Source organism: Vicugna pacos, unplaced genomic scaffold (assembly GCF_048564905.1).
Source record: "Vicugna pacos unplaced genomic scaffold, VicPac4 scaffold_104, whole genome shotgun sequence".
Taxonomy (NCBI): domain Eukaryota; kingdom Metazoa; phylum Chordata; class Mammalia; order Artiodactyla; family Camelidae; genus Vicugna; species Vicugna pacos.
In genome coordinates, this window is record NW_027328784.1 from 2,409,336 (window position 1) to 2,435,605 (window position 26,270).

The following is a 26,270-nucleotide window of genomic DNA, read 5'->3' on the forward strand; positions in this document are numbered from 1 at the left end:
CAAAAAACAGAAACAACCCAAATGACTATCACGTGATGAATGGGTAAATAAAGGGGCCCAGCCATACAGTGAAATATTATTCAGCAATAGCAAAGCATAGAGTACTGACTCAGGCCACAACATGGACAAACATTGAAAACGTTACTCAGTGTGAAAGAAGTCAGTCAAAATAGACGGTTCCACTTACATGAAGTGACTCGATTTGCATGAAATGTTCAGCACAGGCAAATCCACAGAGACAGAAGAGTGGCTCCCTGGGGCTTGGGGAGGATGGGGAAGTTGATAATGTCTGCTTATGCGTACTGGGTTTCCTGTTGGGGGGAAGAAAATATTCTAAGATTGACTGGGATGCACATTTCTGGGCATAGAGTAAAATCCGCTGTACATTTTAATGGGTGATTTGTATTAAAACTGTTAAGAACAAAAGCACCTCGGATTAGTACCTTCCATAGTAAATGCAAATTGCTAACATTTATTACAGGAAGAAGAAACTGCCCTCAGCATGAAAGCAGGAGATCAGCAAATATTAGTTAACCGAAATTGGACAAGAGCATTTCACTTGAAACTGTTGCTGAGTGTACAAGAAATATTCAGACATGACAAGGAAAATCAGTTTGACATCACGAAGAAGCATTCTGCTTCAAATGCAAATCAAGGATTCGGCAAGCCCAGCTGCTACAAATGACCAGAGAAGAAACCTGGTTCTTAAAACAAGCACCAGAGCCAACAAGGAAATGGTGGTGAGGAAAGCAGGCGGCCTAAAATCTGGAACAGTGTGCTACAAATAATTTCTCCACTGAAAATTCAAAAATAAAATGAAAGTGATGTAATGCTGTGTTGAACTCACGTGAATGGGCTTCCTGCAGTGCTTGACAGTTCTGTAACCCCGAATGACTCAGGAGAATCAGCATGGCTCCTGGGAGTCCCCAAGTAACTGACCATCAGGACGCTGACCACCATCACATCTGCCAGGGTTGAATTGCAGAGAAGAGAGCAACCTCTGAAAGGCACAGGGAATGTTGACAAGGGAATAAAAGGCTGCGGTCAATCCTGGGACAGAGGCCCTGTGAGCAGAGGCCAGAAGGCTGCAGGTGAACTGGAGTGGCCATGGGGCAGGAAGGGACCACAGGGGAGCATATCTCAATTATCTCCTCTCTCTCCCTCGGGTAGGAGGGATAAAGCCTGCATCCTTCTCACCTGGAACTGTGGGTTCTGGCTGGCGGAAGTCTTACCGACACGGAATGAATTTCTCAAGACTGCGGAAAAAGGAAAGAAAGCGAGAGGGATTAGGGAGCCAAATCCACGAGTCTCTCAAATGCTCCCATATTTATTGTGTATAATCAAAGTAAAAAGTCAATAACAGTTGTGAGATAGTAGGCAGGAACTTGGGGAAAGAAGGGATGAGACAGAGATTGTAGACTCCACCATGAGTACTAAGGCTTAGTTTACCTTTAGGGAAGTCATGGGCTGAGGGGAACAAGATACATTTTTTAGACATGTTCATTACAAAGCAGACCACCAGACCAGCCTGGTCCCTGTTTTGGGGATAATAGACTATCTAACACCACGCAGGCCTGGCGTTTATAGCTGAGGGCCTGGGTCATTGCTCTGCAATAAGCAGTGTGCTATCTATAACCTCAAATATGCAAGCAAGGCATTGTCTCTGCTTTTTATGGCAAGGAGACAGGAGTGAGGATGCACAGGTGTTTGCTTTAAAGCAGTTAATAAGCACATTTTTTTTCTTAAAGTTGACAGGCGGCTGCGATGTGTTACAACTTGTTAACTCAATCATGGGCTCCCACATGGAACCATTATGGAGGACATCCTAGGATGACAAATCCTGGCTCTGGATCTTTTCCTGCCAGCTTCGGCCACTCCAGCAGGGTCTAGACACATCCCTGAATAACGATCCCACAGAACCACCTAAACTCTTAACTCCTGGTGCTTGAAACTTAATTTTAGCTCTACACAACTTAATGTAGAAAAGTTTCAGAAATAAAAGATATTATATTCTTTTTATATCTCATCATAAGACTGATTTTTCTGATTGCTCTAAGCTGCTTCTACATGGTAAAGCACCTAATTCTGCAGGTGAATTCAGTACTTTCCTTTGGGTATAACTAGACAGTCTGGGCTGTCTGACTTCTATTAGTCAAATACCAATACACTTAATTGATTTCTTTGTTCATCAATTTCAGCCTGGAGGTGAGGGTCTATCACTATTTTCCTCAGCCCACCCTCTACTCTTTTCTCATCAGCATCTCAGGCCTCCTGAAAACAAAACAAAGCATTTGTTTCCCTTCATCTACACTTTCCACAAAGGCAACAGGAATCATCATGCCTAGAGAATGAATTCAACACAAATGTTAAAACAAAAATCTATAAACCTGAAGCAACTCCATCTCCGACTCATGATACACAATGACATGAGAGTAAGTGTGTCAGGTACAAAGCATGCGTGAGCCTGACCACCTCATTTCTATTCTTCAAAGGAAGGAAGGTTTTCGTATTTTTTATTATCATTCTTTGTCATTGTTTCTGATTAAGCCAAAAAATTTTTTATGAAATAATTAAGCACTGCAATAACAGATTTTCGCTGTATCAATTACAGAAGGAATTCAGAGGGGATAGGAAAACCCACCTCTGTAAAAAATGCAAAATTCCTTCCCCTGTTAAGAACACGAATACAAAATGCAACAGAGAATTCAAATTCTTGTGGAGAGGACAAAAGCCACAGAATCAAAGCAAAGTCATTATTATGACTCAATCCAAAATTCACTGGACAAACATGCTCAATGCATTCAAATAATTTTTAAGGCACACTGCAAACCATTCACTTAATTATCTACAGGCTAGAGGAAGAATTTCCCTCTATAACAGACAACATAAATCAATAGGTTGCCCCACCAAACAAGGAACAAACATCAGGTTTTTTGCAGTTCTGATAAATCAGCAAGTTTTAAAGATCAAAATCCAGAAATTTTAAACATTCATTCACACCAGAATGAATCAAGCACTTAAAAAAAATAAATAACCCAAAGAAACTAAACACATTGATCACGTACCTGGATCAATGAGAAATTCTTGTACAGCTGGGAAAAAAAGAACAGTCTATAGACTTATACTTGAAAAATAAAACTACTTTTAAAGATAACTGCTAAAACACATTTCATCATTCATGTTGCCTTGAAAAATCTGAGGCACTTGTCTCTGATCAGAAAAGCAATTCTGAGTATTAGTATGTTACAATTCAGTGCCAGTTTGCTTTAGAAGAAAAAAGAAAAGCTACTGTTTCTCATCTTGCACAAAGTTTAAAGAACCTCCCTGCCTCTATCTCCTCCCATTTTCTAAGCTCATGCTCCCCAACCCTTCTGAAACAATTATGAGAACCTCTTATTCCCACCAATATGCCAAATCACAAAAGAGTATCAATTTATTTGTGTAAATATATACCTACACCTTGAACTGGAGGAGAAAGATTTCAGAAGGCTATATGGAACTTATTGCTACATTCCTGAAATCACACACATACACGTTCACAGAGACACAGACATATACAAACTGAATTACTGGGCACTTCACAAGCTAAGGACTTACAACTTCTAGAAGATAACTTTGTAGTTAGTTTAAAATACAAAACGGTCAGCTTTTGAAAGCCTTGAATATTGCAAAATCATCCAAATATCAATGAGATCCAATTAGCCTTCTCTGTAGAATGTAATTCCCCATGATGGCAAAGCAGACCCTAAGAAGTAGTGGATCCAAGACTCGTGTTTTTCACTAGCTATGATCGTTTTAAAACATGTAAACAGATTTAGAAAGGTATGTCCCTATGACATTTATTCTTATTGAGATGGCATATGTATTCAATTGTCTATGCAGAAAATAGGACCCATGATGGTGTTTAAGGAATATTTTGTGTATTGAAATATTTATTTTTAAGTGCAGACAAGGAGGGTGGGTATTACTCCATTGTAGAGCACCTGTTGTGCACGCACATGTTCCTGGCTTCAATCCCCAGTACCTTCATGAAAATAAATAAATACAAGTGCTTACTTAAAAATAAGAATAAATTTATATAAAAAAATAAATGCAGACTAAAAACCACTGCAATCTAGGAGCCACAATTATAATAAAAAACAAGAGTTTCTATCAAATATTGACTATACGCCAATCACAGAGACAACCACAAATCACACCTGACAACCATCACGTGTGATTCTCAGCAATCCTACTAAGTAGACACGGATGAGAAACCCGGCTCTGCGGATGAGGAGACGGAGCTCGGAGGAGCCGGGGACACTGACCGTCCTGCTCCCCGTGACACCGCGTCAGCCCAGGGCAAGCGCTGACAGAGCTGCACTGAGGGGACACCCAGCTGCATGGAACCATGGGGGATTGGGGAGTCCTAGAAAATACTCAAAAGTGTTCAATGAAAAACCAGCTCAAATATATTACTCTGTGCCCCATCCTCTAAACAGAGAAAATGTCTGGGACCTTTTTGATGCCTCCGTGTCCTTTCTGCCATCATCAGTTACGTGCCCTCTCAGCGCGACCAGTCATGAACTGGACCCCATACGAAGTGCACTCAGATGGAAGAGCTTTAAAAGCTGTTTTATGAAGTTTGTAAGACTCTGTCTATTCCTCACACAGGCGGTCATCCAGCACTACTCACCGGTGCGGATGTACCACCTGAAATCACACCTTTCTGCTTTTTAAAATCCCTTCATGTAATACAGACTTTTAAACAGCAAAGAAGCAGCTCAACCACAGACAGTGGACATCTTTTCACCAAACGGACTCAAACAGCCCATCAGACTACCTGGAAGCCCTTTTCTTCTATTAAACCCACTTCCAGGTACTTCATCTGATTGGTGGACTCGGCCTCTGAATGGCCTACTCAGAGAGATCCCATCCTCACATCCGGGGGTGGGAGAGGACCCTGCTGCTGGGAGAAATCAGTGAGGAAGGTGGACATCCTCCAGCCATTTCTGCACGGGTAGAAATGCCACATGCTCAGAAATTATACCGTCAGCACCCCTCGGCTCCCATGGACTGGTTTCACATTAAGCAAACTTATGACACACTGATGCAAGAAAACCAGAAATTTAATTTATTAATGTAACAGGAGATGTGAAACTACAAACCAGATTGAAATATCAGAGTTCAACCATGAGTACAGATTCTCCTCCACGGCCCAATCTCGGGCAGGCAGTCACATGGCAAGCGTGGACAGAAGCAGAGCAGGAAGGGTTTCTAGATTAACTCAATGGACTAAATTTCTGTTATAAGAACAGATCTACTGCCTGGAAAACAATTAATGCCAATCACGGGGCACACTCCATGGACAGTGGCTGAGACACGACTGTGAGCACCTGTATAACTCCACTTTCCCTGTCCTTTCTGGTCTAACTGATGCAGAGGTACAGAGATCCAGGGATGCAGATACCTGTAAACACCCAAAGCCCATCCCTGGGAGCCTGGAAACCAGATAGCCAGGATTTAAATCCCAGCTCTGCCACTTACTAGCTCTGTTACCTTGGCCAAATTACTTACCCTCTGTGTGCATCAATTTCCACACTGTAAACCTGGGATAACAATCAAATCTTTCTTACTCACTTGTTGTGAAAATTGGAGGATTCATTTCTGTAAAACTCTCAGAAAAGAATGTAGCACATTTTTGGTGCCCAACAAATTTCAATTTAATAAGAAAGTGATTTACAAGTCTCCCATCTAATCATCTTCTGTGTTTCATGACTATTCTGAGTCCCAAAGGAAATCCTTATTTCCCCTCTTATAAACTCTTGAGGAGCACCCTTCTGTTTCAAGCCACCACCTGTTTAATCTGAGGGGGGATTCCCTCCTCCCCACTCCTCTGGTCCATGGGAGACTGCTTCTCCCTTCACACCCCTGACCACTGGCCCACGGCTAGCCCTCCTCACACTAACAGATTGAGGTGTGAGTCCGGGGAGACAAGCAGGGCATATGAAAGCTTTCCTTCCCCTCCAGTGTTGGCCACCCTTAGGAAGCAGCCGGGATGCTCAGTTCCATGGCAAGACAGTCCTGTGCATTATGGGTCAGAATCTCTCAAGGGAATGCTCGCTGTGGACCAGAGTTACCTGGGACTGCGTAAGTCTCTAATTCTGGGACATAGTGTCATGACACTCACTCTCCCACAGCCCTGAATTTCATGGAGAACGTGGCTTCATCAGTAATAAAGGAGACATTTATCGCCTGCCTGTTCTTCTTTGTCATCTCTCAGTTGGCTGCTGGACACAACATGTGTATAAGTATTGGGTCCCCTTAAGCCCCAACATATATGAAGTAACAAAAATTCTGTGGCTTAACATTGGTTCAGGGCGACTGTGTAACTGTCCTGACTCTGCTGATGCTAAATTATGTGTATAGGAACTATGGAACCTCCTCAAATATCTTTCATCATAAAACCAGCTTTTCTTATTTTCCTGTTTCTCAGTAATTGCCAAAGACTATCAAATGATGGCTTCACACCAAACAGCAGTTAAGATTATGAGCCCTCTTGTCATACACACTGTGCTAAACACTTTACATAATTTCTAATTCTCACAATTCTACAAAGCAGAAATGAGTGTCCCCATCTCACAGACGAGGGAAAAACTCAGAAAGAACTGACTCAGGATCACGTAGCTCAGTGGCAGCGCGTGCACGCAAACCCAAGTCAAAACACCACACCCCTTTGTATATGTACCAAATCTCCTACCACCCATTGACACACAGCGGTGGGGATAATACTTAGGGAACTCAGTACACTTTTCAGCTTTAAGGTGCTCCAGAGGCCGCTTCTAGCTCTTTTATAAAATCCCGGCTCACTGGTTTCTAACACTGCAAGAAAAGTCCGATGTTGCAACTGTTTGCACAGGAAGTCTGAAATGTTCACAGCGAGATGATAGAATAAAACTAAGACATAAGCAGAATAATAGTTCCAGGTAGTCAGACATAATGGACATTGTGCTACCCTGAATCACTAAGCAAAGGAATCAAAAAAAAAAAAAGTTGTTTAAGACTTCCTTTACAAACAGGAAAGTTAAGACTGTAAGAAGGTGTAACAGCGCCACCTATGGCTTAAAAGGCCTTCCTGGTTGCCTGGAAAGGTGCAACACAAAAATTGCCTGTGGATCAGAAACAAGAATCAGATAACTAAAAGCTTATGTAGCACATACTGCTCTCCTAGTCCTCATGTCTTGCACTGTAGCAAAAACCAACAGACCTGTACTAGGCCTATATTCATAAAAGTCATGTCTGTATTTTTCCAACAGGATGTAATCTAAGTATCTTGCAAAATACTTCTCAAAGAGCCAGGAAATCATAGAAGTGTATTGAAATACAAAAACATTTATTTACATATTAAAACAGCATGAGCTTTTTTCTATTAAAAAAGCTGACATGTCAAATCAATGTTTTGATATTTTAAAACCTATTAAGAGTGCAGAAAAATAAATCAAAATTTTCTTTAATCACAAAAGAGAGAAGCTTATTCCCTGAAAATGATCAATGTGGATTTTTCTAAACTTAATGCTTCTGGTCAGAGTCCTACGAATTTAAATGTCTGAGTGTATAGTTACACGGCAGCATGAACACTGAGTTGTAACAATACACATTCTGTGTAAATAATCTTCAAGGTCGTCTGCTTAAGTCAATTTAACTAGTCCCTGTCTCAATAGAATGATACAGATTTCATTAAAACTTCATACTGCACGCACACACACACACAAAACCCTGAATCCTTGTTACTTTAAGCCATATTCATATATATCCATATTGAATATGCATCAGAAACAAGCCACCCTCTTTAGTATTCACAGTTGATCCTTCTAAACTATCTGTCATTGTGACAGCACATTTTTACTAAGCAGCTCTTGGATGCTTTGTATACAAGGCGTCTACCTCTCACAGTCAGACATGGTAAACGGCATCACTCAAATTTCACAAATGAGGAAATATACTTAAGCCATGGAAACAACGTACATATTTATCATCAGGAAAGAAAAGAGTAAAGATTTTACTTTCAATATGCACTGACAAACTTTTCCTCCATACTAAGACTACATACATAAAACAAATTCAGTCATTGTAAATTATTCTGTCAATAAGCACCACTAGAGAAAAACAAGCAACATCATTAGCAATGATTGGACTTTCAAAGCCCACTCCTATTTTGCACTATAATCATTTTTAATGTTTTGTTTTTAGTGCTTACATAGCACTAATATAAAGAAAACATAAACTATTTAAGTCATTACCTGAGAATGCAACATTTGTGAAAATGTACAATTTTAATTTATGCCGCTCTGTCTCACATTCTCACTGGTGTCTCTCCTTTGAAGGCCTCATCAGGCTGAGATCGCCAAAATCGGTCATTTATGGACTCACAGGAGTTCGGGAAACCACTCAACGGGAGGCTGATCAGAGGAGAAATTGAGAATGCATCCTGTGCAGCCTGGATTCCAGCACCGAGCTAGGCACCGCCAGCTGCGTTTGATTTGGGACAAGGTGCCCACCTCTCAATCCCTCAGCTGCAAAAAGGAGACATTGATACCTACCGTCAAACACCTGCTTTGAAGTAAAACATGAGAAAAACAGTTTAGCCTTTGGTAGGTGTCCACTCACAGCAAGCTTGGTCATTATGATGATGAGGATTACTTTTAATAAGTTAAGCTAGACCAAAAATTAGAAATCACCATAAAGGAGAAACATTTTAACTCAATAAGCATTTCCTTTTGAATGGATTGATAAAAGTTCTAATGATTTTTTTAATAAACCAAATTTTGTCCATTAATTTTAGATTTACCGGTTTATGGACAAGTCTCCAAAAAAAGAATTAGAGGCCTCTAACCTCTGAATACTAAGAAAGTAAAGTTTAAAAAAATTATGGGGGAGAGTATACCTCAGTTGAGAGAGTATGTGCTCAGCACGCATGAGGCCCTCAGTTCAGTCCCCAGTAACTCCATTTAAAAACTTTTATTAAAAAAAAAGGAGAATTAAAGGAAAAAGATGGAGGACTACAGAATTTTTTTAGAGAATCCACTCAGATTTAAGATGGGGAAAAAATATCCATTTCTCACAGGAAATCTTGAGAACTATGTAAACCGGATCTGAGTTGTCTAGTCTTTAACATTATTCATGAATTCATATTACCAAGTCTTAAAACTACCTGATAACCCACAGTGGTGATAGTGATCATAAAACCTGCCAATGTGGATCGAACTCCGGCTAGGACTGCTCTGTTCTGACATCTCTGCCCCTGAGGCCTCACCAGGCTGAGAGCACTAAATTTTGTCATTCATGAGCATCTCGTGTAAGTCTTCCACTTGTGCTTCTCAGTCTCCTCTCACCAGCCCCTCTGAGGGAAGCACTGTTATCATCTTCCCCACACGCAAATAAGGTCACTGAGGTACAGAAACTAAACCTGCTCCAGGTCACATCGGCATTAAAGGACGTCTGTATTTCTGCTGTTTTGCGGTTGACAAAGGAATCTGAGATATCAATACAAGATAGACTGTTAAATAATCAAGTCTGTCAGCTCTTCACCTCAAAGACCAGATACTATAAATTCCTGATGTAGGATGAGGCTGCTGCCACAAAATGACTCAGCTAGAAATTAATATCCAAGATGAAGCAGCGGATACACATAAATATTCATGACTGTCAACTCCTCTCACGGGTCTTGGCCCTTCACTGCCTGAATGGGGGTGAAATCCCCACCCGTGTCTGGGAGGGTAGCGCGGCTCTTCCAAGTCTCACCCAGGCTTCACAGGCTGTTTCCCCCTACAGACTGTCCTAAATGATTAAAAAGCTCACAAGATTTTTACACCAGCCAAAACTGAAAGACATTTCTGCATATGGAGCACTTTCTCAGGCTTAAACCATTTTTGCCTACACTCAGCAAGGGGGAAAAAAGAAACATGACTCTGCAAAGTCTCTTAGCCTTACCACTCACAGGAGTTGAATGGTCTCAGCACAAGATGACCCTTCACATTACAGGATGAGAACAAAATAAAGCCGCCCCAACAACAAGCACTCCCAGAGACAGCGCTCAGCAGTCTTCTGCACACTCACGGTTGTGCAGCCCTCACCAACATCTATTTCCAGAACACTTCATCACCCCAATAGAACACCCCTGTCACTAGCACTCACTCCACAACCCCCCTTCACCCAGCCCCTTGCAACCATCATCTGCTCTCTGCCACTGCATGAGCCAATTCTGGGCATTTCTAAGATCACTGAAATCAACAATATGTGGCTGTTTGTGTCTGGTTCCTTTCAGTTAACGTGCTGTTATCAAGGCTTTCCCATGTTGAAGTGGTATCAGCATGTCTCTTTTTTTTTGAAAATGTTAAACTTTATTAGAAGGTGGTAAATACTATCAAAAATAGTAGAGTGGGGTATAAGGGGTGGGGTTTCAAAGGGAAAAGTCCGGGTTGAGCAGTCAGGGTGGACTACCCAGAGCAGATGGCTTTTTTCATATTCCCCTTTATTTATTTTTTCTTTTTTATTCACTCTTATGTCTGAATAATATTCCACTAAATGGAGATACTACATTTTGTTCTTTCATTCAGCAGCTATATATGGATGAGGTCCAGAAGAATGAGTGTAAGTGGTGGCTAGCAGGGATGGCATTTAAGCAAAGGGCAAGATGTGCTTTCAAAAAAAAAAGTGAACAATCAGAGGCACAAGGAAATTCAGCGCGTTTCTGAGAAAGTGCATGGTTGCTTCAGTAGGACTGCCATGCAGGGCTGTGGGGGATAGTGACAGGAGACACAGTGAGGGAGTCACCTGAGAATATTCCCCACTGCAAGCAGCTCAGCCAATTCTCCTCCCTCATCCTGTATTTTAGAGACATTTTTGCTAGCTTTTCTCTTATTTCAAGTAACAGTACTTTAGTTACACATCTGATCATCTGCATCAGACCACATTAGCTCCAAGCCACAGAAAATCATTCACTGACCGGAGCAGCTCCAAGACATAACATTGATGGACCAGGGAGTCCTGCAGCATCCCATCCTGCAGGCACAAACCACACATGTTCCCTGGTGATGTCCGGAAAGTAAAATGCATGGAAATATCTCACTGCTGCTGCACGACATCTGCCCACAAATTGCCCCCAAATCATGCTGGCACAGCACTACTCAACCCTCGCACTACCCAAAAAAAAAAAAAAAAAAGAGAGAGAGAGAGAAAAGAAAAGAAAAGAGAAGAAAAGAAAAGAAAAGAAAATATAAGAAAAGAAAAGAATAAAGCTAAGAAAGCAAATTTAGGCTCTTCCATTGAAAACCAGCAACCATCACTGCCAGTATCTGAGCTGGAATGATCCTGACTTCAAAAACCACTGTGCAGTTACTATTCAAATGTGACAGACATATATGTATTTCACTTAGATGATATTACAATAGGATTTTTCTTTTCAAAATTTCCAGTTGCAACAATAGCACAAGAAAGTTTATGTTTCATTTTTTAAAAAAAATCAATTATTTTCCACTTTGTTAATTTTGAATCTATTATTATTTTATAAAGGGAGCTATGCTGCAGATTATAAACCAAATATCTGGCTTCTGCAAACAAGACCTATATGACTTCACTATTTCAGAGCAAGCTTTAATGATGCTTTCAAATTGGGGGCGCTCACTAACAGCTCTTTAAATACTGTCAAAGATGTGCTATTATGTAATGCAAAGGGTCTACCTACACATCAACTCAGAAACCAAAGAAACTACACGAAAGCCTTAGTTTATCGTTTTAAAATATTCCTATTATTTTGAATATTAAATTTCTTAAAAGATAAGATATTTTTTGAGAAAGACATCAGTTGTATTAAATTTCCTCTCACCAAGAAAGCAATCTTTATCAAGAATTACTACCCCTATGAAAATCCAAAAGACAGGACGTTTCTAGCTAAGTTAACTTACAGATCTCAACACAAGCCTAAATCCTATCTGCTCTCACTTGAACGAGCCCAGCAAAGTCCTGGGCTACTCTGGAACTTAGCTCTTCTGTTCCATATGTTGGCAGAGCTAAGATCATCACACAAGGCAGGGAAGGAGAGAAGAGGTAAGTCCACCTGGCGGCCTCCATCTGTTTACTTCCAGCCACAAGGTGTCGCTAGAGCGACCCCGCTAACAAGCCCTCCACACAAGGAAACCCGGCATCCACTCTGCCCCTGCGGTCCCCAAGCAGTCCCGACGCCCCTCTCCCACTGGTGGCCTCCGAGCCTGTGAATGGTCTTCTAATGACCCTCCCAGTTGGTGACACCCTCCCCCTCTTCCCCGCTACACACACACACACACACACACACACAGCCAAGGCAGCCTTCCCAAAGCACAAATTTGATTACATCTCCCCCACTTCAAACCCATCAGAGGCTCCCTGGTAGAGTTCTAGCCCCACCCCCGACCCTGCTTGTCCATCCTCACCTCAGTACCAGGTCCCCAGTGACCTCAGGGGCCCCGTGACCTGCTGCTACTTCCCACTAGCCTCCAGGCTCATTTTAACTGTTTGTCAAGGAAGTCTTCCTTCCCTCCAACCTCCGCACTTTGGATTAGGTGCCCTGCTGTGTTAATAAAACATTTTAATCTAAGTCAACTTCTGACACTGCTAAGCTCTCAAGAAGCAAGTACATTTTGCTTACTACTGTGGGTCCACCCCCTCTCCCCTAGACACTCAGAATTGCGTGTTTTGTGAATAAAAGAATGAAGGGGTGGGACTCAAAAGGACAGGCAGAGCTGCTCTCCTAAGGGTCACTTCCTGCTGACACCCTTCACTGCCTCTTCTGTGTCAGTTCTAGTAAAAACCAAGCTCCTCCAAAGCCCTCCACCCCTAGGCCCTCTCCAGTGTCCTTCAAAGCAGGGTCACCCACCACCCTGGACCACACAGGGCAGTCTCCCCGAGTCCCCACCCCACAAGCCTCCAGGCCTCTACCCGGGCTGCTCCTGCCACCTGAGTCACCCTCTTGATTCCTTCCCCTGGCTGACTCTTACTCTGTCCCCAGAACTGAATGTAGAGCCAATTTCTTCCAGGAAGTCCTCCCTGATGATGTCCTTTAGCTCTTGGCTGGGCTCCATCTACAGCAGCACTGCTTGGCGACCAACTGGTATTTGTCCACCTGCTCTTATGAGACCATGACCTCTTGGAGGCCACGTGGGAAAAAGGAGTGAGGTGACAAGAGGGGTGGGAAGAGCAAACAGGAAAGTCGCAGCTCAAGTCCCAAATTCAAGGATTCTGTCTCAGATAAAAAGAATAAACTGTTTCATACGTGTGTCATTTGGCTATGATTTTTGTGGCTCATGGAAAACAAGAGCTTGGTGTTCAAGCCTGAAATCCAAGTTACATGCAAAGAAATGTATATATTCATATCCAAAGGAAACCAGAGCTGCTCAACAACACTTTGCAGTTAAAATCCAAAGGAACTTTGATAAAGGCAATCTCCCTCTCTCTCTTTATTTTTATTTATTTATTTTTTTTGGTATCATATAGTTTTAGAAGTATTTGTATAACTAAGTGATGGCTACAGCCTATGATTCTGCACTGGAGTGTTTGGGGCTAAGGAAGCCCAGATTACATGCACTGTGTAAATGCAATCACACCAACACAATGACAGGCGCCCTCGTGGCTGAGCTGAAGTTCCAAAGCAGAGAACCTTATGTTGGAAGACAGCTCTCAGTAGAAAGTAAGAAATGTAATGTTCTGTACTCAATTTCATTAGCTTTATGAGCCATTAACAGATAGTATGTCTTGTCTAATGAAACCCCAAAATATATTGTCATCTTCGATTTTCTCCATCTGACTGTTTTATGCTAAATTTGGATATCAAACCCTCACTCCATACGGAAAGCTCAGGCCTTAGCTGCAGCACAGTTACATCCCGTGGAAGAAAGCCGATCAAGGGAGAACAGGAGAGTTTCCCTTCAGAAGCTGCTAAGTGTGGTTTTGCACCTGTATGTCATTTACAACCACGCCATCGTCAAAGGAGTAAGACCTTACATCTGTGGGGCAAAAAGCACTGCGGTGGTTCTGAACCATGAAAGAACACTGAGCTTTGTGCAACAGTCCTGAGGCACTTAAAGCGTACTTTCTCTGAAAGGCTCCGAAACTGACTCACTTCACCATTTCAGGTACAACCGGAATTAGTAGAGAGAACATGCCCTTGAAGTCTGACAAGGCCCTGCTGGAATCCTGCTACAGCATTTACTAGCTGCTAAATGAACCAATTCCTTAAACCTCTGAGGAGGCTTCCCAATCTTCAAAACGGGGCTGCCACCGCCCACTTGGGAGGCATGGATGTGAATGCAACACGCAAGTAGGGCGGCCGACTGGTACGTGACACGGGGCCTGGCTAGTTTCCCTCCGCTGCCCTTCTCCCCCTTTAAACTTGCACTGTTCCCCCTGGTAAGGGTGAAGCCCCAGGAACAGACTGCCCGATTCTTCTGTATATCCCCGGATACATACCTTACCCTTAGGAGGTCAGAAAAACAACTGCCTCCTCCCCAGTCACTATCAATATTCTTAAGAGTCTGGGTTTTTTTAACTCTATGTTTCAGGGAGACTATTCAAGAATTGTTCAACCACCGTTCTCCAGGTTGGCTCCTCTCCCAACGCCCATCCTTTCTTACCTCAAATCTTCTGTCTGATTGCCTTTTGTTCGTGGGAAAGAGAGTCCGCTAGGGTGCGGACTCCCTAGGCCTCCCTCCCTTCATCACAGGAGAGTGTGACTACATTCTCCCAACTCCCCACTCCGACTCCAGCTTCTGAGGAGTTTCCCCTTCTGGACCCTGCAGCTTCTGGATCGTCCCAAGACGCGCACACGTGGCCAAAACCCTCTCTTCAGATTTCTTCCTGTGTGGCCCTGCCCACCCCCCAGAACCTTAAGGATAAATGCCATTGCTCTGAAAATCACAAACGCCGCTGTCTGACACACCAAAGCTGCATGGTCCGGGCTTTCCTCCAAACCAGGCACAGCCCTGCCCCCCCTCAGACACAGTCTGCACCTCTTGAGATGAGCTGATCCACTTGCACGGCTGTGAACACCAGCTAAGAATGACGAATCCCAATGTGTATCTCTAGTCCGGCTCCTTCACCTGAGCCCCAGGCTCATAGACACGAGTGCCTCTTGGAAGTCCTAACTTGGATGACAAATGGCATCTTAAAAATGCCATATGTCAAAAAAAAAGGCCTTATGTCCACCATTTACTCTAGACTTCGATTCCTGGCAGGTACCTCCCAGGCTCCCCATTTTAGTAACAGCCCCAGCACCCACCTAGGTGTTTGAGGTCACATTCAATTTCCACTGTTCCCTCCACCTGGCCCTGCCCTGGAATCAGTCTTGTTATTTCTGTCGCTAAGCCAGTCTCAAGTCTGGTTCTGCAGGGAGCACGATGGAAACCCACAAGCTCACAGCAAGGTGCACTGAGTCACAGTCCTCCGAAGGGAGTTCCCTGGAGGGGGAGGCATCTCCTGCTGCCAGTCACCTCAGAAGGCACTGGATTCTCACAAAGAAGGACCAGAAAAAGGACTCAAGGATCTCCCGTGATCTGAGGTTTGAAGGGCCCGAGGTCTGGGGGAGCTCCTAGTTAGCTGACACTCCTGTCAGTGAGCAGATGAGGATGGTAGGAACCCAGGCAAGTCTGTTCTCGCTCCGACCCCTTTTCTCTCGGGAGCCACGGGAAAGGCCAGTTTCCAGGGCACAGACCGGCCATCACAGATCCCAGCCTGCATTTGCCAACCCAGACAGCCTAGACTCCTACTTGCGACTCTTACTTCTGTTCTGTTCCCCCCCAGAATGTGATGGACTCTTTCAGAAAGTCTGGACTGTCTCAAGCGAGACCAAGTCAGTGAAGGATGAAGTGTCCACATTTGGACCAGAGCATGAAAGGAGAAACAAGGCCTCATGTCCAGCATGACGGTGGTGGCCAAGCCCTTTCCCTGGGTGAGATGAACCAGGGTCGGGGTGAGAATGCAAGGTCCCTTCACGGCTGACAGGGGTGTTGGAGACTCACTACCGCAAATTAACCACACGGCCGTCAGTGGTGGACATCAGCTGCAACAGACACAGAGTCAGCTATTTACTGCCAAAAAGGGGTAAAAGTAAAGGCCGGTGCAGGGAGGCCTGCACGGCTGCTGAGGCAAACCACAGACCTGGCTCTGAATGCCCACTGGCTGAAGCAGAGAGGAAGCTACGGTCCCCTTTAGCGGTCCCTGTGTCCACCAGATCCAAGTGAACCAGTTACTTAGGACAAGGCAATGTTTTCCTGATACTTAGAAAAACCAGCCTCATAAAGGGAACAAAAGAGTGGCATGGTTTTAGGCCCGCTCCTGCCCCTCTATGAATGCAAAGTAAAGTAAATGGCACTGGGAAGGTGAATGCAAAAAAAAAACCAAAAAACAAAAAACCGGTGACTGCTTCCTCCAACAGCGTCCCCTGCAGCTGCTCACCCCCGAGCCGGCCACTTCCTCACCAGTGACCGCCGGCCAGGAAGCGCCGTCACGCACGTCACACAGCAACAGCCAGGAACCTCGTGCCGAGCACGTTTGTGTAAAAGCCAGAATCAAGCAAGGTGCTGCAGAATTTGACTTTCCAAGTTTAAATACTCCATGAAAAAAATCCCTCAGCAGCCGCCTAAATCAATTCGCATCTCACTTCTTCAAAACAAATAAACAAAATTAGTAAGAGAGCATTTGTTACCAAATATAAGGACGAACTAACAGGTTCCTCAAAGCAAGGACTTTAACAGATATCAAACTCCAGTGGGTGATGTGCTAACATAGCAAAAATTCCAAAAAAGTAGAAAATAAGATGACTAGGATAATATACGAATCATGGCAACTGTTAAGTTTTTGCTTTTTATAGCGATGGAGACGGCACAGAGGGCGATCTGGCTATTCCAATGCAGGGTGTGCACAGCCCACATTTTCAGACCCAACAACATGCTCACGGGGTGGTATAAGGGAAAAAGGAAAATAGAAAAAGGAATAGAGGAACAGCCAAAATTAGAAACACACGAGAACAAAAATGACTTTGACAGCATTTACAAGAAATTACGTCAGTGTGATGAGGACAGGGACGCAGGGACGGTGAGACCCACCCTCACATCCTGATCCAGGGAAGGCAGGGGCCTGAGGGGAGCGATGCTGCCGGGGGACCCCAACGTGGTCAGCGCCCCAAACCAAAACTTCACCTAGATGCGTGTAGACAGCTTTTGAGCTACAAAATGTGGTCGCATTTCAAGCTGGACAACTTTACTCACTCCCACCAAGAGGAACAGGGGAGAATTAGGTTCTGCTCCTGAACCAAAGCATTGTTTAAAAAATTAATGACTGTGTAATAGTAAAAGCAACAATGGAGTAAAAGTCACTGGAGGAGAACGTGCTTGACCCGAGCTCACTGGCCACGTTATCTCACTGACGTTCAGATGCTGGCTGAGCCCTTATGGTACCAGAACAGACAGACCCACCAGGAGGGAGGTTTAATGTGCTGCTGTATTTTGATGCCGGCAGCCATGCCTGGTACACGAGGTTCTGGGTAAACAATGGTGACAGTGTCAACCACTATGGGCTAAGCACACATCCAGCTACTCCGCCAAATCCCAAGGGCAGACTTCAAAAGGCAAAAACAAGCTGGCATTCTCTGTTGGCTCTGCAGAATCAGAGCCAAGCAGTTGCTGAGCAAAAATGTCACCAGTGCCTCCTATGACAAAATAGGAGGCACTGGCGTGGGGCTGGGGCAGGGCTCCAGGCTTCCACTGATCACCCACCAGTCTGTCCAGGGGGTGAAGGAGGTCCCTGCTTTCATTGCACCGATGCACCTACCTTGAATGACGCCTTAGGACTCAACAGGAGGTGACAGGTGAGGTGAACGGAGCCAGCCTTGGTGTAGCACGGTTCTGGCAGCTATGCCCTCAGCAGTGCCCAGTTTCCTAAACCTGACACCTCATCTCCAAGGAGCAGAAGTGTAGTGTGGGCATGTAGATCACAGGGCCCTGTGAGGACAAGTACAGATCATGGCCACGACATGCCTCTCCCCTTCCTTAAGCCATAGAGGAATGTCCGGGGAGGAAGTGAAAATTATTCCAGAGCCCGCCAGGCACCACACGCAGGTGGGACACGGATCCCCTGTGTCTGTCATTCACAGGACTGGTGTGGATTTTCTTTTTATCAATTCTCTGGCATCTTCTCCTCCATCTTACCAACAACAAGAAAGTAGAATCTGACCTTAGAATCACAGAGAATCACAGAGCCCCTCCTGCACAGCGGGCCCGGCAGCACATACCATGTCCTCCGACCGTCACCTGTGGGACCGCCATGAGCGCTCTCCAGACTCAAGGCCCGAGGCCGTAGGCCGGGGGGACACAGCTCACCTCACTCTCCCCAGTAAAGGGGGACCACCTCTCGGCAAAGACTTCTCACCCTCTACTGCCCGAGGGACAGCTTGAAAGATATACAGGGAAACATAGTAGAGGGTGAGAGGTTAGGCAGCCCAGAAGAGATCATCTGCACTTCCAAGGCAGAGTGGGGTCTTTGACCTAATCACAGGGACAAAGTGAGGACGAATTTTTCCCTGCTGTGTCCCATACACCGTGACATGCCTTTCCCTGCGTAAGGAGCTAATTCGGAAGCCCCTGGCAGTGTTTCTGATGCCCTAACTTGGCATGGTGGCTGTCAGGCAGGGGAGAGGGCCTGAGCCGTGCTGGTGCTGGGCCTGGGAGGCAGGAGACATCGGCTCCACCCTGAGCTCAACCAGCACCTCGTTCTGCGTCTCGGGATTCAGAGTCTCATTTATAAGCAAAGGGATGAAACTGTCCCAGGACAGGCTGTCCAACAGGAATGAAATGAGAGTCATGTAAATAATGTTTCTCAGTTGCCACGTTTAAAATGTAACAACAACAAAAAAAACCAAGTAACTGATTTTAAGAACAGACCTTACTTATTCTACTGTATGTAAAATACTATCATTTTGACGTGTAATCAATATAGAAAGTAACAAGATATTTTATATTCTTTTTACTAGACAAGTTTCAGCGTCTGATGTGCATTTGACCTACAGCACATCTCAGCTCAGACCGGCCTCCTCCCCAGCACTACTAACATCAGTAGCTGTGGCTACTCTATTGGACAGCAACTCCAGGGGTCCCCCCAAGTGTCCTGGCTGAAAAGGGGGAGTAAGTGTCCACACTAACCCTAAAAGGATCTCTCTGAAACAAAGGCGGATTTAGTTTTAAACGTCTGAAAACCGGCGGGCTACACCTCCTTCCCGCCTTGGCTACAAGAAAGCCCTCCTCCTTGATGATCCCATTCTGGATGTAAGGAAGCAATCTGTCACACAGCCAGGGTGGCCCGGCCTTCAGGTTGACTTGCCTGCTGTCTGTGTCCAGTCCCACGAAGTCCTCCTTCTCAAATAGGATGTAGAGGAGGGGGGTCTTCTCCCCAGAATTTTCGGGGTCCCCATCCAGCCACTTGGACTTGGGCAAGATGAAGAGTGACTCAGTGAAGTCTTCGATCCTCTTCTCCACCACCCGCAGTCCTCGTAGATTGAAGGCCACGTCGGTGTGCGGCTGCTCGGCCACCTCCCCATACAGCATAAAGACAAAGAGCTGAGAGTCGTAGAGCGTGGTGCCATACAGCTCCTCTGTGCGTGGAGCTTCTAGAAGGTCTTGGCCAAGAGGCAGTCAGTAATGGTGACAAGGCCCATGACATTGCGGTGGGTCTGGAAGTCACTCCATCCATTCTCGGGCGCATAGAGATACCTATAGTAGATACAGAGTGCCCACTGGGAGCCGCACGGTCTGATCTGGCTCACCAAGGAGATTCCATTATAGATGCAAAAGAAATTCTCTAAGATGATCCCCACAGGTTGGACCACAATCGGGAGAGTCTGGTGGTCCTCAGCGCACTGCACGTAGTCAGGGGTGTTCATGTTGCAGGCCCTGCCGAGAAGGGAGGGTAAATCGATGTACATACTGTGCTGTGGGCTGCGGGCCTCACTGGGATGCGGCGACCTGATGTGCACCAGCCAGAAGGCAAGGGAAGTCCAAGCAAATCGGGGATAATTTTGTCCTCAGCATCTGCACATGGCTACTGAAGCTCAGATCACATTACCCAGCTTTTGGTCTAGGCTTCCATCCCCTGCAGAAAAGGATCATTTCTTGTTTTCTGTTTCCAAGCACCTAGGCAGGCCCTGATGCAAAGTCGGTGCTCAAAACTGCTGAATAAATGAATGAATAAAGGAACTGCTTCCCCACCCCTCAGCAGGATATAATGCAAAGAACCATAGTAGGATCAAAATATCTGGATTTCAACGCCAATTTATTTGAACTCCTAAGGTGCAGAATAATGGGTAAGAAAACTTGCTTTGGGGAGGAGGGTACAATTCAGTGGTAGAGCACGTGCTTAGCATGTTCAAGGACCTAGGCTCAATCCTCAGTACCTCATTTTAGAAAAATGAAACAAATAAATAAACTTAATTAACCCCCTCAAAAAATATTTTCTCCATTCAAAATTCAAAAAAAACCACCTTGCAATTGACACAACATTGTAAACTTGACTATACTTCAATTAAAAAAAAAACTTCTTGCCTTACAAGAATATATCTGGATTATGGAAGTTTGCAAATGTAAAATGCCTAGGGTACCACCTGCATAAGAAGAAGGAACTGTACAAATGTACTATCCCTCATTTATGAGCTATTTTTCCTTTGGGGAGATTATAACCTCTCAGAGATATTTTTCTCATATTAAAAAAAAAAAGAAAAAGAAAACATTACCTGATTCTCCATACTGCTGAAGAATCAGATAACCCTATGAAAGCATCTGACCCACAGAGTTTAATCAATAAATGTTTGTTGAATGAATGAATAAACAAGCAAAGTGAATGCTGCTCCCTGCCACAGACCATCATAATGGTACTGCTTGGAAATGCCATGCCCACGTTCCACCCAAATCTTCACTAACCACGTGGGTGACCTGGGCAGACCTGTGTGCTTCTCTCAACACCAGTTTATTCATAAATAGAAATGAGGGCAATAACACAAACCTAAAAGGGTTAGTGAGTCACGAATGAATAGTACCCCAACTTTGCAAGATGGAACTATTAAAGAAAATTGGGCAAAGAGTCCATAGGCCCTCTCCATATTATCTCTTACAACTACATGGGAATCTACATTACATCTAAAAATAAAAAGTCTATTATTTTAAAGAGGCTATTGAGTTTAAATCAGCTCACCATCTCAAATAAGGAACACACAGTACAAATAAGAGAATGCGCAGCCCATGAGATGCACTCAGTAAATATTCCCACTGAACCCACTGGTCCCTCCAAATTCAGAGCATGAGGATGTGTCCTCGTGGCCAGAGGCCACTGCACCTGAAGCTAAAAAAGCTAATGGTCCCCACTTTCAAAAGCCCCTGCCACCAACCTAGGTCTAATTTTGTATTTGTAATTTTTTTTCTTTTTATAAAATAGAAATCCCCAATTGCATAGCCTTCAGGTCACCAAAACCTGACCACAGAGATCATGATGGCAACCCTCCTTGGTGAAACAATAAAATGAAAAGCCATTTCCACAAGACCTGTGTGTAAATCTACTAGGGAACTTCATCCTGGACTGAGAGGAAGAGGACTGGGGAGGAGGGGGCAATCTGAGGCACACAGACCCATGGGCCACCTGTCCCACGATGGACATTACACTCAACCCTCACCCTCCAGGAACTTCAAAATACACACAGACAGAGTGATGTGGACAATATATATGTATTTTTAAAGAAATTCCGACTCTCTAGCAGGTCTTGTATCTACCGAGACACAAATGGCTTATGTGTATAATGTTTCACAAAAGCCTTAAAACATTACCACCCCAACTTGACACATTAAGAAACTAGGGATAGAGGTTTATCACATTGTGCAAGATTAGAGAGATGCCACATCAGACACTGTATTTAAACCCAAGCCTTTGCTCCAGTGCTCACACAAGAAAGTGTGACATACTGCCCCTTTCCTGCCCTCTCCCTGCAATAAATCTCTGAAGAGTCTTTTCTGTGCCATGTGGAATCACAATCACATCAATTTACCACAAAGAGCTATGTGACTCCTTGGAGGACGTGTCAAAATCTAAAGGGTTGTGATGGGAGGAGAGATTTGAATTTTCTGTTTCTCAAAGGAAACATGGCTTTAAAAGAAACTGAAAAGCACTTATCTAGTCTAAGCCCTCATTGTGTAGAGAAGGAAATGGAGGCTCAGAAGAGATGAGGAAAGGGACTTATTAACAAATATTGCCTCAGTGCAACACCAAGCCAGCCCTGGGCCCTTCTGGGGGAGTACCTGGAAGGCCCAGGAAAATGATTGTTAGAAAAAGGAAAGAGAAGAAGCATACAAGGCCCTGTCTCTACACCACCATACCATGAAGTTCCACCAAATTATCCAGTATTGGGTGCAGCCAAAATTTAGGTGGGCTAAAGAGGTTATAGAAACCTGGAAGTCTCAACCATAGTGGAAATTCCAACATTTACTGTTTTTTTCCAAGTTCAAGCATCAGTTCAGTGGGCGCTCCATACGAGGGACTACACGAGGCCTGGAGTTCTCCCAAATACAGATCTCTATTATCACGTGTGCAAACCACACACAGGCCCACCAGAAGAAAAACGCCCACACATAAGATGGAACTACTGAAACAGAAAAGAGCCAACCAGCATATATTGCTAGCAAAAACGGTGCTGCTAGAAATAGACTCATGGACATAGAAAGCCAACTGTTGTTAGCAGGCAGGAAAGGGAGGATTAACAGATACACATTAATAAATATAAAATAAATGACAAGGACCTACTATATAGCACAGGGTACTATTTTCAATTTCTTGTAATGAGTTGTACTAAAAACAATCTGAAAAACATTTATATACATATGCATAAGCTTATAACTGAATCTCTGCTGTACATCTGAAGCTAACATGGTAAATTTACAACACTTCAATAAAAAATAATTTTATATAATAAGTAAAAATAAAAGCAACGCCATAAAAAAAAAAGTAAAAGAACACGGTAATCCCCTTAGCTGTAGGTGGTGGAGAACTCTGCAAGCACCAAGTCCACTCGAATACTCCAGCACTGGCGGTCACTCATTCTAACCATCAGAGAATCACTTGGCTTCTACGAGGTTACTTTTCTCTTCAGTGAAAGGCTACAGTTGCATCTAATGATGTATTGAATCTCATCATTCACAAACCCAAGATTTCCCATAGGCCTGGCTCTGGACAGATGAAAAGATAGGGTCCCAGATATATTCATGTGTAGAAGAAGTTTATGCCATAAAGACATTAATTCTTCCTGCTTTGATAGACAGACTCATTGCAATTCTGATTAGAATTCCTCCCAGATATTTCATGGAATGTAACAAGTTAATTTATGGTCAGGAACAGCCAAGAAACTTCTTTAGAACCACCACTGGGAAGGGGTGGATAGGTCATGCATTTCAACTGGTCTTTCTGATGTGATGAAAACGTTCTGGAATAATAATGGTTGCACAAATGTGAATATGCTAAAAGCTGCTGAATTGTAACATTCAAGTGGGTGGACTTCATGGTGTGTGAACAATATCACAATAAAGCTGTTATATGAAAAAATCCTTCTTGCCAATTATTTTTCCCTCTATACTACTAGTCTGTCCCACAATTTAATTAAAACAAACAAACAAAAAAAACCAAAACAAACCAGATTTTGCCAGGAGCTCTTTAGGAGTGCAATGTCCCTGGGTCTCCAACGCCTCAGGTTGTGCTGTTCCTGTTAACACACAGTAGCTGGGCTGGACTAGTTAGGGACTATAAGTATCTTTTTAAGATCGACGGTCTCACGTTTCACCCTGGGAGAGTGAATGATGGAGGATGAGACAGCCTCATGCCTTCAGCTCATTTTTAACTGAACCAAGCCCTGCTTTCACCACTGTAATCCCTCTCAGTATAAAAACATGTGACATCAACAAGCACCGCCATCATAACACCTGAAAGTGTTCAAGGTACTTACCTGGGGCAGAAATCCTGATCAAGGAGACAGAAGCTCCCTCAGCACTGCCGCTCCCTTTTCCCGACTCCACCAGGAGAATCTGGGAGTTACAGCCGCGGGCTCTCAGCCTGGGGAGCAGCGCCCACGCCGCTAATCTGGACCTCAGGGATCGGGAAAGGGAGAGGAAGGCAGCCCCGGGGTCGCGGGGCAGGGAGAGCGGGGTGGGGGACGCGGGCTGCAGCCCCGCTCGGAGGCCAGCCCCAGCCCCAGCCCAAGCCGCCCGCCCCGTCCGGGTGTGCAGACCCCGCCCGCCCGGGACACAGCCCGCCCAGTGGTGGGGACGGGTCGGCGGCCAAGGAGAGGAAGACCGGGAGGGGAGGACTCGCCGGCGGGAGAGGGGAAGCGGATGCCAGCCGCGGACTGAGGGGAGCCCGGCTGGGTCAAGAGGCGGCAGGGGCACACCTGGCCCTGGGCAGCTGTGGCCGGTGCGCCGGGGCAGGTGGCGCGGGCAGAGGGGTCTGGCCCGAGCAATCCAGCTGAACACACGCTGACTGGCGCCCTGGGGGGCTGTGACACGCCGACCGCCCTCCCGCAGCCGCCTCACCCCTTTCCCGATATCCCCTCACCTTGCACTTCCACAGCCAGAGGCCCCGGCCCCAGGCAGTAGCCAAAGGCCTACAGGGCGACAGAGCTGAGAAGCCATTGGGGCCGATCCCCGGCTCGGAGCTGGAGCTTCCAACCCGCGGTCCAGCTGGCAGCAACTGCGCATGCGCAGGAGGGCCAGCGATCCGCTCTGGGTCCTGAGAGAGAAGGGGAACCGAGGGAGGGAGAATAGGGGAGGAGGAGGGGAGGCGGGGAAAAGTGGAGGGAGACACATGGACAGGAGGAGCAGAGGGAAGGCAGTTATCTGGAATTGGGAGGGGAGTAACAGAGATGGGGAGAAAGCGTTTTACCTCTTGTGGCACCCCGAAGGAGGCAGCAGTCCTGCCTATACACCCTTCTCTTACCCGTCATTGCCCACAGCTCATATTTTACGTCCCTGGCCCAGCCCTCCAGCTAAGGTCTCTGCAGAAACCCTACGGGTATCATACCCGTTGCCCCCACAAGGAGCTAGGTTTACTGTTGCTCAGGGAACCAAGCACCCGCAGGTGTTGTTTCTCAGAACTACCTTGGGAAGAGTACATATTCCCCTCTTACACGCTGGGAAACAGGCAGGCACGATCTCTGCCTTAGCTCCACTGTCCCAAATGTTGGGCTGGCAGGGAGCGGGAGGTAAAATGTCAGAGCCCCAGAAGGAGCAGACTGCCTGAGTGTTGGTGTAGAGTCCCCATCCCTCCTGGGTAAACCACACCCCAACCTCGGGGAATAATCAAGGGCTCACCGTAGGCCCCTGTGTGTGGGAGAGCTGCCCTCAGTCCCAGTGTCCAACTTGCTAGGTAGGTAGAAGTGTTATTGAGTCCAAATTCATTCTCCTCAGTGCAGGACAGGCCAGTAAGTTGGGAGACCAAGTGTTGGGGCATGGAATAGCAAGTTTCTGTAGACCTAGATGGCAAACTAATGTCCTGGAAAACCATCTCCCCAAGTCACAATTCAGGCTGCTTTCCTATGTGCTTGGTTTTTGCAAACTTCTTGGTGTAGGAATTCCTTCTTGTTAGAATCCTTTGTTCTTGCAGCTATCTCCCTGGGTCAGATCCCTGTAAACCTCCAACAAAACAAACGTTATTTTCTATTCTGCAACGTGTTATCTTTATATGATTGGAAAAGTGTTAAATACCCTTAAAGGTCAGAGCCTTCAGAATAGGCTCTCCTGTATATTTTAGGCTCTAGGCAACATTGTTTTACAAGCAAGAAGAAGCCTAGGAGACAGAGCACAGGGTTAAAGTCAAAGGAACAGATCTAATATGGAGTCAGATTTCTTCTTTTCTATTACTGTGGCAGAAGCCACTTGAGGATTTAAATCCCTTAAAGTTAAAAATAAGTAAAACTTTAAAGGAATTTACATACATTGGTGGGAACTTGCATAGCATATCTGGAAAAGCACACAAAGGATTGTAAACATTGGCATCTCCAGGGAGGCATGTAAGAACAGAGGATGAGGGAAAACTTCTTTCACTTGAGTATTTTTTGCTCTGTTTGAATTTTTTTAACCATATGCATATATTTCTTTTTCAGTTAAAATAAATGTGTAATGGAGCAAAGGAGTAACTAGCTCAGCAAATACAGCAGCCATAGACTCACTGAGTCATCATTTTCGATTTAA

The 26,270-nt window shown here is 44.9% G+C and overlaps 1 protein-coding gene across 1 annotated transcript in view; it reads right to left on the reverse strand.

Annotated features, from left to right (window-relative positions):
* LOC140694797 (uncharacterized) overlaps positions 1–25,751 on the reverse strand; it is a 135,311-nt gene extending 109,560 nt beyond the window's left edge. Inside the window, exons 1-7 of the mRNA XM_072957859.1 lie at positions 25,392–25,751; positions 24,473–24,917; positions 24,032–24,138; positions 3,066–3,092; positions 1,198–1,256; positions 848–965; positions 188–311 (exon numbers count right to left, since the gene is read on the reverse strand). Of these exons, the coding sequence (XP_072813960.1) occupies positions 960–965; positions 1,198–1,256; positions 3,066–3,092; positions 24,032–24,138; positions 24,473–24,917; positions 25,392–25,584 (837 nt within the window). The 5' untranslated portion in view covers positions 25,585–25,751 and the 3' untranslated portion in view covers positions 188–311; positions 848–959. The remainder of the gene's footprint in view (positions 1–187; positions 312–847; positions 966–1,197; positions 1,257–3,065; positions 3,093–24,031; positions 24,139–24,472; positions 24,918–25,391) is intronic.
* Between the last annotated feature and the right edge of the window lie 519 nt (positions 25,752–26,270).